This window comes from Manis javanica, chromosome 15, assembly GCF_040802235.1.
Source record: "Manis javanica isolate MJ-LG chromosome 15, MJ_LKY, whole genome shotgun sequence".
Lineage (NCBI taxonomy): Eukaryota > Metazoa > Chordata > Mammalia > Pholidota > Manidae > Manis > Manis javanica.
This window is the reverse complement of record NC_133170.1, coordinates 41,955,993-41,970,246: the sequence shown is the minus strand read 5'-3', so window position 1 is coordinate 41,970,246 and position 14,254 is coordinate 41,955,993. Positions and strand designations below refer to the sequence as shown.

General features: G+C 36.5%; 1 protein-coding gene across 8 annotated transcripts in view; it reads left to right on the top strand.

Moving 5' to 3' along the window:
- Window positions 1-3,413, top strand: part of SATB1 (SATB homeobox 1) — a 94,669-nt gene extending 91,256 nt beyond the window's left edge. For 6 of the 8 annotated variants that reach the window (XM_036996285.2, XM_036996282.2, XM_036996286.2 and 3 more), the window contains one exon: window positions 1,452-3,413. In XM_036996285.2, the coding sequence (XP_036852180.1) occupies window positions 1,452-1,946 (495 nt within the window). In that variant the 3' untranslated portion in view covers window positions 1,947-3,413. Of the gene's footprint in view, window positions 1-1,421 lie in introns of all 8 variants that reach the window. The other 2 variants (XM_073223785.1, XM_073223786.1) reach the window with 2 other exon arrangements.
- The last annotated feature ends 10,841 nt before the right edge of the window (window positions 3,414-14,254 follow it).

Below are 14,254 nucleotides of genomic sequence, written 5' to 3'. Positions count from 1 at the left end.
GCCAGAGACCACTGTGCCGGCAGGGGTGTCCTTGGGCCTCGCTTGCGGGACCTGTCTCCATTCATCCTCTGGGGGAGCTGCCCTGTGAACATAGGTTGGGAAGCTGTGGGATCCAGTGGTTTCTTGGCATTCTTATGGCCCCAGTTGTGTCTGAAGTGTGTTGAAATTGAACTTGAGCTGTATGACTGATTTCTGTTAAATCTAAGGGGATGTTTTTAGTTTTTCCCTCCAAGAGAAAATGCCGTTGCCTTCCAGAGTCTTAAAATTCTACTATCTTTGTTGAATCACCTGCATTATTTCTTGGTATTAGTGTGGGGGAAAAAGATACATATATATAGCTAAAAACAATAATAGGGTTATCCATCCACTAGGGAAAAAATCCTTGAGTATGTATTAAAGATAAATTGAAAAAGAGAATCCCTTAGGATATCAAGCACTAAAATAATCGTGAAAGCCTGAAAAACTTACTGTTTAGCAAAAACAAAAAGAGAAAGGTATATGTTAATAAAAATAGTACTTGTTTGAAAATGTAAATTGTTCTTAATAAAATTGCTTCTTAAGAGGATAAAAGGAAACACTTAGGCACAGTATACATGGTCTAGCATTTTGCTGCTTACTCAGGTTGATTTGCTCTGCTGATAAGAATTACATGTATGGAGTGTACAGTATGCTGTGTCACACATTTGTTGTGTATAATCGTGTATGGGAATTACAGCACATACAGATACTAATCATGAAAAAGTATCTCTATACACGAACTTTAAATCCTAATCACATCTGAGTTTGCTATAAACAAAACAGTTTGCTAGCCGTTACTGGGTTTGAACCTTTGCGGTAACAAAAAACTTGCAGTGTTAACCTAGTGCAGTTTGGTAAGAAATTGTACGTGTATCAAATCATAACTATTTAGTAGAAAATTCAGAAATGTGTGAATCTCAAAAATCCTTTGGATTCATAAGAGGGAGTGAAGAAGAGTAGGCACTTACCTATTTTACTTGGAATTCAACTCAGCCTTTCTAGTCTTGATCTGTGTTTTAACCATCCCGTGAAATGGGGCAAAACACATGTCTTTCTAAGATGCTTTTGAAATCCTTACTTCTCGATCTTCATTTTAAATCTTTGTTGATTACTTACTCCAAAATTCACTCTGCTGGCCTCGCCTTTGATGGCTCACATTTTTGGAGCACTGCATTCTCCCTTCAGGTAGCCAGGCTGCTAGCCCAGGGCGGAGGCCCCACTGACGGTAATGAGGAAGCCCACTACCCCGGAAGCCCTAGTCCCTCCGTTCTCGTTCTCACCGTGCTGATGTCTCCCCCAGGGCTGCGAGCCCCCTGGCGGGGCTGCGCCTCTCTCCCCAGCCAAGCCCCCCGCGCGCTCCTACCTGCGAGGACGCGTCCTCGGGCGGGGGCCGTGTCGGGAAGGCAGGCTCTGACTGTGCTCGTTCTCTCCAGCAGCCGCCACCGCCCCCGCAGCCGCAGCCCGCGCCGCCGCCACCTGCTCCGGCTCAGCCCCCAGCTGGGCCCCGGCTCCCCCCGCGGCAGCCGCCAGCCGCCGCGCCGGCCGAGGCGGACGACGAGAGGCAGAAAGCCCGGCCGCGCACCAAGATCTCCGTGGAGGCCCTGGGCATCCTGCAGAGCTTCATCCAGGACGTGGGCCTCTACCCGGACGAGGAGGCCATCCAGACTCTGTCCGCCCAGCTGGACCTCCCCAAGTACACCATAATCAAGTTCTTTCAGAACCAGCGGTACTATCTCAAGCACCACGGCAAACTGAAGGACAACTCCGGCCTGGAGGTGGACGTGGCCGAGTACAAGGAGGAGGAGCTGCTCAAGGATTTGGAGGACAGTGTCCAAGATAAAAATGCCAACACCCTCTTCTCGGTGAAGCTGGAGGAAGAGCTCGCAGTTGAAGGAAACACAGATATTAACGCTGACCTGAAAGACTGAGATAAAAGTATTATTTTGATTCAGCAGTGCCAGTGGTATTTACTAACAAAACGAGAAGTCCACCTTGTATTCTCTCGAAAACCTTTGTTCATTGTTTGGCCAATGAATCTTCAGAAACTTGCACAAATAGGAAAGTTGAGAAAGGACAAGACAGACTGCACTAAATGTTTTACTCTGTTTTACAAACTGCTTGGCAGCCCCAAGTGAAGCATTGAGGATTGTTTGGTATTAAAAATTAAAATTTGTGTTCACGGGAGGCACTGAGGTGTGTACCCCGGAAGCATGATATCAGTGATTTTTTTTTCAGTTGTTACTATTCTGGAGCCTCAAACAAGCATTATAACTTCTGTGATAATTATTTCTTTCCTTAATTATTTCTGTAACACTCCACACTGATCTTTGGAAACTCATCCCTTATTTTAAAAAAAGAGAAAGAGTGTTACCCTGTTGTATGTTACAGAAGAACTATAGACTGTGGGACGCAGCTTAAAGATGACATATGCCAACAAATGCCTTGTATAATATGGCACTGCCGTAATTCAAATCTGTTTTTATTTTGGAAATAAAAGTTCACTGTAATTTTTTTCATTTTCATTGTTACATGATTTTTTAAAAAAAAGAAAAAATGTGAAACACAATTTAGTCCTCTTTATTTATTTGTAGACCCTGCAGCACCATGTTGTAATTAATTTTTTGGAAGTTTCCGTTAAATGTAATATTGCTTCTCTTGTTACCATACTGATTCTTTTCTATTTATAAATGTATTTTGATGGGCAGTAAAACAAAGTGTCTTAAAAGTTTTAAATAGAGAAAATGTGCTTTACACAGTTGCCTATAAAAAGTGCTCTATGTTATCCAAGCAATTCATACTATAAGCTTCACTCTTATTGTTGTATGCAATTTTTACTATCATGCAAATAAGCTTAGGTAAATAAAACTAATAGATCACCTTAGAAAATTATGCAATTAATGTGAAAATAATTGATGTTTGCAATGTGTCTTCCTTTGGTTTACAATCAATTTTAAAGCTACATCTGTATAAAATTTCTGTATAAAGGTGTGTTTCTTTTTTATGAGTTTAAGGCTATGAAAACACTGGCTATTTTGTTACAGCTGGCTGTTTTTATAAGTGTACCACAATTTTCTTTATGCAGAAATGTTCTGATTAGGAGTGGTTATTGACTGTAACTACACAATTAAAAATGTTTGTGTGGTCTGACATGGTAGGGTTTGTCTGCTTATGTGAGGTAACTTTAAAGACTCAAAGACGGCCCTCTCAGTTAGATGCATGTTAATACTTTCTTGACGATATTTTACTGATTTCAAAAAGAACAGTGAAACACTGTAAATCACGAACACATGCTCATTTTTTTTGTTTAATGATGGTGATAACCTGTCCTGGTTAACATTTTGCTTAATAAACAGAGATAACAGAATGGTCAAAAGACTTGCCAACAAAAACATAAATCAGTCTCTAGCAGTTATGTGCTTACAGTGGACTCATCTCCATTTATTTCACAATACTTCAATTGTGGCAACACTTTTTTAAAGCTAATGTATAAATTTTTTTAAAGGTCAATAGTAGTAACATAAATAGGGGGGGGGAAAGGACCTTCAGTATAAGAACTCCATAGTAAGCAGTGTTTTTTTTGTTATAAATGAAATCTAAGTTACTAAGTCTGAGCTCATTTGGTTGTGTATGTCAGACCTATAAGAATTACATGAGGAAAATAGTAACAATGGAATTTAAACACAATCTTCAAAATTCTTGCAACATAAAACTCAGTAAATTCCAACATATAAAATGAAGTGTGCTAATAATGGTAATGGAAAAGCTTGAAATTTATTATTATATTGCATCCACTTCCTAGATGTTAATAGGGATAGCTGGGTTCCTTGATACTTGGTTCTGAAATTCCCCATTCAAATCCCCCATTCTAACATTTCCCAAGGTCCTGAGGAGCTCATTGGTAGGCAACTGGGCTGCTTTAATGGTGAACTTTTACTTAAATTTAAATGGGATCACTGAAAACTCCCAATCAGCTTTAAAAGTACTATTTACTTTGAAGCACAGCTGAGCTACTATGAAGACAGCTGCTTTGCTGTAAACTTAGAATTGTATTGAAAAAGTTTTCAGTCTTTTTATTAGATGAGAAAAAAACATTCTTGCTTACTGAGTTCAGAAAATCATTTAAGCAAAAGAAATCTGAATTAGCAAAATAGAAACTAGATTTCATTGTATTAAAAAAATAGAAACTAGTTTGCCATGAGGTTTTTTGTTTAAACCCTTTCCTCTTCTTTTTTTCTGAGATTACAAAAAAGCAAAATACTATTTTTTTAACCAGTCTAACAGTTAATATAAAGTGTCAAACTTCATATTTTTTAGAGAAATTGGCTTGCAAATATGATTTTCCCATTCCCAATAACATCCTAAATTATTTTGAAATAATGTTTTCAGTGAACTGATAATTGCATGTAAGAAATCAAGATAACAATACTAATAAAATTCTCAACTTAAGCAGCATAATCTTGCTAATATGATATTTTAAACCAAAAAAAGTGTGTAGGGGGGGCACATGTCCATAATCAATGATGGTCATGACAGAGTGAGCAAAACTCTTCCAAGGAAGATGGCATGTTTAGAAAAGATTTATCTGGGTGGTCTTCCATGTTGCTCCCCAATACCGTTTATTGCTAATACCAGCCCTCTTGTTGCCAGGGCTGTGGTAAGATCCTTGAACAAGCTTCATTGTGTTCACGTATTGCAGAGACTTAAAAGCTAGGCATGACATAGCGCTTCGTGCTGTTAAGACCTTAGCAGAGTCAGGTAGTTTACGGGTAATATTCAACCTTGTGCTTCTGAATCTGTCATGGATTCCTTCCCTCAGCACTTTGCCACTAATTTGTTTTACACTCTGTGGCTATATAATACTTGCACATTATGCAAAAAATAATGTTGATAGTATCTCCTTGGCACATAATATGCAGAGTTGACACATAACCTTTGAAAACCAAGGTAACTAATATGTGTGCCCTAGTTGTGTGGCACTTGGTTACAAAGTCTGTACATATTATGTATAAAATGTGTATTGATAAGCATTTAGTCCTAAGGAATTCTGACTTGTGTTTTTTTTCCCCAAGTAGTGATATCTATATCTAACTGTGCTTATCTAAAATATATAACTTGAGTAGAAAACATTTTCAAATGGTTCAAAATGAGTAAAAATGACAATCCCATACATTCCATTATTAAATTCTGCTCTGTTCCCTCTTGTTATCAGCTGATATGAAAGTCCTTGATTGTCATGGTATTATCAATAAATGAGGTACTCTGAACTGCCTGGTGATATGTTCAAAAAGAGCAATTAAAATATGTGTACCCTATAATATAGCTAACAGAAATAGGACAATTGTGTTAAAGCAAGCCAGACATTTGCATGGTAGTGTGGAATCCAGCAGAGGTCCACAAATATTAAATATATCTAAAATATCAGAAGATATCATACTAGAGTTTACCTTACAAATAAATATTTTTTACTTTTTAAGGGGGTTTATTCCGGACTCTTGTTTCTTTTAAGGCATTCCTTTTAATGTAAATACTAAATACTTGCATGTCTTTTGACAAAAGCTAATCTATTAACAAGCACAGTTTTGATAAAATATAAAGTACCCTTATTAATGAAATGTGGTGGAAGGTGTATGTTCAGAATACAATGACCTGTTTAACATTATATACCAAATGTTAAATAAAATAGTTTGGAATTAATGTCTAGAAGATGAGCAACATTTTTAAGCCTTTCTTACATTACCCTACTTAGGGGGATTATATGTATTTCCAAATTTAATTTTAACAAAATTCCACAAAAATTCCTGTGTGCGTTTTGCCCTATACTATGGTTGTGTGTTAAATCACCTTCTTCGTTAACGGTTTTCAACTGCTAATAGCCTACTGTGATCAAAAGCGCCTGACGTGGGTGCTGTTCCCGATGATGTTGGTTGATGAAGTGGTTAATGAGGAAATACAGTAGAGCAGCTATTATATTTGTTGCCTTGCAAAATAAACACTCAAAGAAACTCTAAGGTGACGTATTTTGCGCTGTTAAATGTTGACCATTATTTCTTTGTTAGTTGAATTTCTTTACTGTTAATTGAATATATGCTTTTCATGGTATTGAAAGGAGTTTTCATTGCAGTAACAGTCTCTGATTTATATACCCTTCCACCCCAAAAAAAGAAGTGCTGTCCCATGTGCTGCTCTAATTTTCCACTCAAAAGAACCAAATTATCTGTCAAATGAGAATGCCGAGACGGTTCAAATATTTAAATGTGTCCATTAATTCATCTAGTCTGTGGCAGTGTGTTGTGAAATGAGCATTTGTCCACAGAGCACAAATCTGTCCAACCTCTCAGAGTGGGGACAATTTCACCTCCTCTATCATTGTTACCAATTTTAATTTCCAAATATTTGTTTCACCAGATGTTGTACAAAGACATCCTACCTTCTGAGGCTCCCTTCCTGGCAGTGCCCTCAAATATGCTTGAAATGATAATAGTGATGTTTGTAGAATACCTTATGTTCCAAGGCACTGCCACAAACATACCTCCATCCCACTGGAGGGACTAGAGGCAGGCACTGAGATTCCCACTATAGAGACAAGGGAGGAGAAACTCAAACAGGGTCACTGATTAGTTCAGCTGGAACATGGCCACATCGGTCTCAAACCTGTCTTCTCTCAACAAATCTATTTTTTCCTTAATAAAATCTTTTTCAAATGTAGAAAAAATTGCAACTCAAAATTTTCATAAATATATAATGTAACATGTATTTTGCCAATATGAAAAAGTTCATTACTAAGGAACTGAAGCCAAGTGTATGAAATATTAACCCCCAAATTCTGACTTCCTGGTATAAGATCCATATACACCAACTATTTCTTTTAAACATACTTTGTTAAAAGAATTTTCAAATACACACGGAAAAGTAAAATGTATAGTGAACAACTAACCATTCATCACCCAATTCAGCAGTTATTTTCCATTAATGAATATTTTGTGACGCTCACTAAAATTAAGATGAGACTTTTATGAAAATATCCAAACTGTTCAATGGCTTTTGCCCATGATTATGACATTTTCTTAATTTTACAAAGTAATAAATTTTCTAACTTCCAGAGAAAATATTAAAAGTTGAAGTTTTTCTCAAGAGCATTCTGAGAATTCTCAAAAGCCCATTTGGGAAGCAGAACCTGTTAGAATTCCTCAAATATTTGTAACATAAAAAAATAGAAACCAGCCTTTATTTATAAACAATACATGCTTTCATATCATTGTTGAAACTAAAGTACATAATTTTCAGTTATGCATAATAAAATATGTAATTAAGCACCATTCCATAGTGGATTAAAGAATTAAAAGCTTCAGGTGCAGAAAAAAATTTGTTGGCATTTTCTTTTTCAAGGTGGTATTTTGAGGTGTTACTTTTCATTTTCCTTTGACATCTTATACACAAATAAATAGAAACAGGTGAGAAGCAGAGAAATGAAGAATTGGCTCTACTACCATAGACCTGAAAAACATGGGAAGGTAGGAGATTTACAACATGTCCATGAAGGCTAAATGTAAAAGGACAGAGATGTTAGCCTGGGGAGAAAAAAAAATCTCTAAACAGGGTGTGCAATTCTAAAAATAGTAATAACATAATAAAATTTAATTGCATTTGGTCATTCCTGTATTTCAAACTACATTAAATTAATTCACACTCCAACTGGTACAGTCCAGTAAACTTATTTTTCAAAAGAAGAACTAAATTTAATTAATAATTCTCTGCTATAAACACTAAAGCTCATAGACTAGGCATTTGGCATGTATCCTATTTTTTACAAAGGGTAATACATCAAATGAAATGAAGCTACTCAAATGTCAGAATTTGTCAGGATGATCCTGAAAATAAGTTATTCTACTGAACATTGTAAAAAAGGATAACAGCAATGAAACTCTGCATCTATAATCAGTACAACTTTCTAGTATTTATGGTTTGTTGTGTAATGCCTAAACCACAGTTAAAATCAACCATTTAAGAACAAGTAAATTCAGTATCATGTATTTATATTACTTAAATCCTGCCATAGAAATATTTGTTTGGTAAATGAGTGAATGAATGAGATCAGACCATTTAGAAGGAATCTTAGACATACAGTATAAAATGAGACCCATATCCCACAGATAATCCTCTTACTATTACATTTTAAATTGACATAGGCTTTTGTTAGCCTCTAACATCTCATGGTTCTGCGGAAATGTGATGTGTGTTTGTTTATGTTTGTTTTTATAGCCCATCTCATTACAGAAAAAATTTGCTCAAACGTTCATATATATTAAATAAAATAGGATTAAAAAAAGAAAAATAAAACTGATCCACAATTTGGAGAGAACACCAATTGAAAGGTATGTTTGAAACACAGATATGCAGACCATGAGAACCTATACAATTAATTAGAGTGGGCTACCAAATCTTTTAACAGCTTTATTGAGGTATAATTGACATATGGTAAACTGTACATATTTAAAGCACACAATTTGATCAGTTTTGACACATATGAAATACACTGGGAACATATGAACATACCCTTTATCCCAGAGTTTCCTTGTGCCCTTTTAACGATAGTCCCTCCCAGGCACCCTTTCCATCCTCATCTACCGCTGCTTCAGGAAACCGCTGACCTGCCTTCCTATCACTCTAGTTTGCATAGTCTAGAATTTTACCTAAATGGAATAATTCAGAATGTCTCACTTTTGTGTGCATGATTTCAATAAGCATAATATTTTAAGAGTTACACATTTTTAGTCCATTTATTATTGAGAAATACTACCTTTTGTGGATATAGGAGTGTAATTTGTTTATCCATTAAGCAGTTGATGGATATTTGGGTTGTTTCCAGTTTTTGGCTGTTACAAATGAAGATGTTATGAGCATTTCTGTGTATGCTTTTGTATGGACATACGCTTTCATTTCTCTTGGGTAAATTCCTAGGAGTAAAATAGCTGCTTATATCACAGGTACTTAATTTTTTAAGAAACTTGTAAACTGCTTTCCAAAGTGGTTGTACTGTTTTATATTCCCACCAGCAGTGAATGGGAGTTCCTGTTGTTTTGCCTTGTCAACACTTGACATGGTCAGTCTTTTAATTTTAAACATTCTAATAGGAATGTAGTGATATCTCATTATGAATTTAATTTGCATGTCTGTAGTAAATTGCATTTACATAATTGAATATATTTTTATGAGATTTGCTATCCATGTGTCTTCTATGAAGTGTCTTTTTTGCCCATTTTTTAAGTGGGTTGTTTGTCTTCTTATTGAATTTCAGAAGTATTTTATATGTTATGGTAATAAGTACTTTTGTCAGATATGTGATTTACAAGTATTCTTGTATTTCCTGTCAATCCATGGCTTGTATTTTCATTCTTTGTTCATTAAGTGTCCTTTGAAGAACAAAAGATTTCTTGATTTTGGTGAAGTCCAATGTTTTTTCCTTTCTTGCTTTCAGTGTAGTATATATGTAGCATTTGCCTAGTCTAAGATCACGAAATTTTTTTCTTTTTATTTGAAAAGTTTGATAGTGTTATAGTTTTTATAGGTTTACTCTTTACTTTTATATCCATCAACCATTTTGAGTTAATATTTGTATGTAGATCAGCAATATATGGTCCTGGGCCAAATCCAGGCTGCCACTTGTTTTGTGAATAAAGTTTTATTGGAACACAGGTATGGCCATTTATTTACATATTCTCTGTGACTGCTTTTGTGTTGCAATAGCAGAATTAGAGTGGTTGTGAAAGAGACTGTATGGTCAAGACTTAAATATGTACTGGCTCTTTATAGAAAATGTCCACCTCTACCCATATCACTAAGTTGTGCCAAGATTTGCAAGGGTAGAGAATTAAAGCAATTTTCTGGATAGTTTGTGTTAAAACAAAGTCATTTCAGCGTTTTTCAGAAGAGTTGGCAAATTTGTTAGATAGAAAACTCTTTTGTCCAGAATCCCATGTCTCACTTGTGATGGTATGAAGAACCTGATTTTCTCGTTTCTGCTAATAACCTCATTGGCTATATAAGAACACAAGACCAGAGATTCTATAGCCTGTTGCTCACCAGTAAGTACTCCATAAATTTAGAAAATTCATGACTAGAAACTTCACCCCTTCTTGATAAACTCAAGATGTGTTAATATTCTTGGCAAAATTGTTTTTGCACTAATTGCTGTACCCATCTGCTCTGTGAGATTGATTAGACTGTGAGAGCATTTGCTTTCTCCTGCAATCAATGCTTCCTGGCCCAGCAGAAAGCTAGATCTGTCTTATTTCCATCTTGAGAAGGACATGCCACTGACAACTCTTAAGTTTTTCCTGGAGGATTTGAGATTAAATTGGCACTTGGCTTGATGGCCCTTTTGTAAATGATTCAGTCTAGAGAGAGTTCTGTTGAGGTAAACCAAGACCACGGGGATTTAAATGATTCCTTCTTACTACAGAGCCTCCACGATTTCAGAAAGGCTGCTTCTGAGGGCCCAGTGGTAGGGGTCATGTCCTGGCGAAATGTTTTGCTGACCACTAAAGAACTCAGGAGAAGCAAAGGGCCCTGCCCTCATCTCCCTCAAGTCTTCGGTTCATGAAACCTGCAGAGACTGAGTAATGCTGTCAGTGTGTCTGGGGAAAAGCAGCTGCAGAGCCTAATTCTGTCTGGATTGAGCTCAATATTTTATTTATTTATTTAGTGCTAAAAATAAACCTATTACAACAGCCTCTGGGTTAAAAAAAAAATAGGGAAAAACATAAGAAAGAGAAACTTCTAACAAACATTCATCCAAAAATGGCAACAAGTTTCTGCCATTACAGTCTTCCTTATGAACCTGATTGGTCCATACCATGTTGGACAATTGTCCCAGAACCTGGGTATATGTGGTGCTATGTCCTACATGAAACAAGCAGCTGGATTTGACAGATCAGGTGTGAAAAGATACCTTCCTCTGCTAACCCATAAGCTGAATCTGCAGAGAATTTAATTTAACATTTTATACTCTCCTTACTAGAGACCAGATAGTGTGAGTTTAAAATCACAGTTGTCAGAGAGGAGAACTAGAACAGGGGTTTACCACGTGCTTCTCTCTCTGTGGGCGGAGTTTCCACTGGACCAGAGGGAGCTGAGAAAAATAAAAAAGACAATGGAGGTATTTTTTATGCTGTATTTATACATTTTATAGGACTGCAACTTCTTCTGAGATGTCCAGTTTCTTCCTTTTTGGTGGTGAAATATCTCTTGTGTGAAAAGGTGGTGATACATTATAAGAGGACCATTTGTGTTTTACTGTCTTTGTGTGGTACAATGAATAGAAAGCAACTTTAATAAGACTACCTTTTAAAGATCTTTTATTTTATCTTACATATTCATGAAATCTCAAATATAAGAACTTTGAATTTCATCAGCAGTTCTCAGGACTTCTTTATACTTATAAAAATTGAGACCTCCACTTACAGGACAATGGAGTAGACATACTTTTCCCTATTCCTCCTGCTAACTACAAAAAAAAAAAGCCCTGGGCATTATATACAAAGCAAACACTAAAAGATTCCCACAGGTGACAAGAAGAAGCCAGCCAGTGGGGCACCTCAAGGCCACAGGACCATCACAGAGGTGCGTTCCCTGGGTTTCCCTTTCTGTCTCGTTTATCCCAGACTTAGGCCTGAAGAATCCAGCGACCCAGAAATGCTGATGAGCATGAACAAAATAAGCCCCCCAAAGCTTCTCTCGCAAGCCAAAGTAAAAGGAGAAGTTGAGCAAGAAAGAAAACTTGTAGAAAATAATTGCCCTATTCCACCATACACCGCAGAAAAAAGCTGTGCCCTACTCCTCACCCGAGCCAGTGAAGCTGAGTGGAAAGCCTAGATTTCCGTGCTCAGGACACTATAACAAGGTGCCCCAGCCTCCCCATCAGGTGGTGTCAGCAGAGGTCTAGTGGACAGTTAAGTCTTTCATCACTGCCTAGTGATGACAAAGCCATCCCTCTCCCACCCCAAAAATAGCATCAGTGGAGGCCGCGTGAGGAACAGTGACATGGTACTCTACCTTCTCTGAGCCAGGGATGTATCACTGGAATCTTAATGGGAAGCTGAAACTCCCACTTCACACCCAGCAATAATGAGGATAACTCCTCCTCAACAGAAGCCAGATGGAGAAGTGGGACTTCTACCCCACTGTACAGTAAGAAGGAAGTATCCCCACTCTCCTTGCCAGAACAGTGTACAAAAAGAGTCAGCCCAAATGGATTTAAATAAGATCCAGAGCCTCATGATTTAACAACCAAAATAACTAACAAATAAGCAAACAACTCATCATACCAAAACCCAGGAAAACCTGAAAAATGAATTTCAAAAAATACAGTATTTAGGAACATTGAGATTACAGAAATGTTAGAATTATCCAACAAAGATTTTAAAGCAGTCATAAAAATGCTTCAGTGATCGATTACAAACATGTTTGAAACAAATGAAGTAGAAAGTTTCAGCAAATGTATAGAAGATATAAATAAGAGCCAAATGGAAATATTAGAACTGAATGGTACAATAACTGAAGTTAAAAACTTAGCAGAAAAGAAAGGAGGCAAGGCTGAGAAAGCAACTGAAATAGCAGCTGAAAACTCCTGGATTTAGGAGATATAAACCTAAGGACTCAATAAGCCAAGCAAACCAGAAATACGATAAACCCAAAGAAATCCAAGAGTTTGATTACATTATAATAAAACTTCTGAAAACTAAAGACTGAAATTAGTTTGAAAGCAACAAGAAAGAAACAACACCTGACATGTCAGAGAAACTTTTTGAAAAACAGCAGCTTTCTCATCAGACACCATGGAGATCAAAAGGAAGTGGCACAACATTTTTCAAGTACAGAAGGAAAAGAACAGTCAGGGCAGAGGTTAAGAAGGGGATGGGAAGGACGTGGGTGTGTCTATACAAGGACACCGTGAGGCGATGGTGATGCTCTGCACTTTGGTTTTATCGATGGCAATGTCTTCTTTGTGATAGTCCCATAGCATTCAAAATGTTATACCATTGGGGAAAACTGGGTAAAATGTACATAGATCTCTCTATTATTTCTTACAACCGCATACACATCTACAATGAACTAAAAATAATAAGTTTAGTTAAAAATAAATAATTAAATTAGAAATAGAGCTGCCATATGACCTAGCAATTCCACTTCTGGGTATAAATCCGAAGTATTGAAAGCAGGGTCTCAAAGAGATGCTTGCATGCATATGCTTGTAGCAGCACTATGCACAATAGCCAGGAGGTTGGAGAACCCAAATATCCTTTGATGGATGAACAGATAAACAAAATGTATATATACACACACACAGACACACACACACACACACACACACACACACACATATATATATATAATGGAATATTATTCAGCCTTTACAAGGAAGGACATCCTGTTACAGGCTACAACACAGATGAAACTTGAGAATATTTTGCCAAGTGAAATGAACCAGTCACAAAAAAAAGACAAATACTGTGTTATTCCACTTATATAATGTACCTACAGTAGTCAAGTTCATAGAACCAGAAAGTAGAATGTTTCAGCAGAGGCTGGGGAGGGGATGGGAAAAAAGAAGAGTTGTTGTTTAATGCATATAGAGTTTCAGATTTGCAAAATAGAAAGTTTGTAAGATCCATTTCACAATAATGCAAACATGCTTAACACTACTGACTAGACACTGAAAAACAATTAAGGTGCTAAGGCTTACGTTATGTGTTTTTTACCACAATAAAAAAAATAGGAAGAAAATAAATTTTGAAGACCCTAAAGAGCTTTTGTTTATGTAGATGTATCTATTAATGCTTAATTATATTTGACATTAAAGCTGAGAAATTCTAATGTACTTATTTATAAATTCATTAAAAATGACAGTTAGAAAGTCATTACTTATTAATGTAAATATTTCTATTAAAAACTACCATGTATTTAAAAATAATTAGTGAGACTAATAGCCTTGTTTTGTATTTTGCAAATCTTTGTACTATCTGCCTCCTCAGAGGACAGCTGGATTTTCAGACCTGCTTCTCCAGTCAGTCTGTTGGCATGTTAGACACCTTGTAGACTCTGGAAAACTACACTGCACACTCATGAGAAAATAAGAGTAAAAAAGTAAAATAATATTGCATGATTATTATTTTGTCAACCATGCAAACCCCTTCAAAGATTTCCAGCTCATACTCTGAGAAATGCTAAACAAGACCAC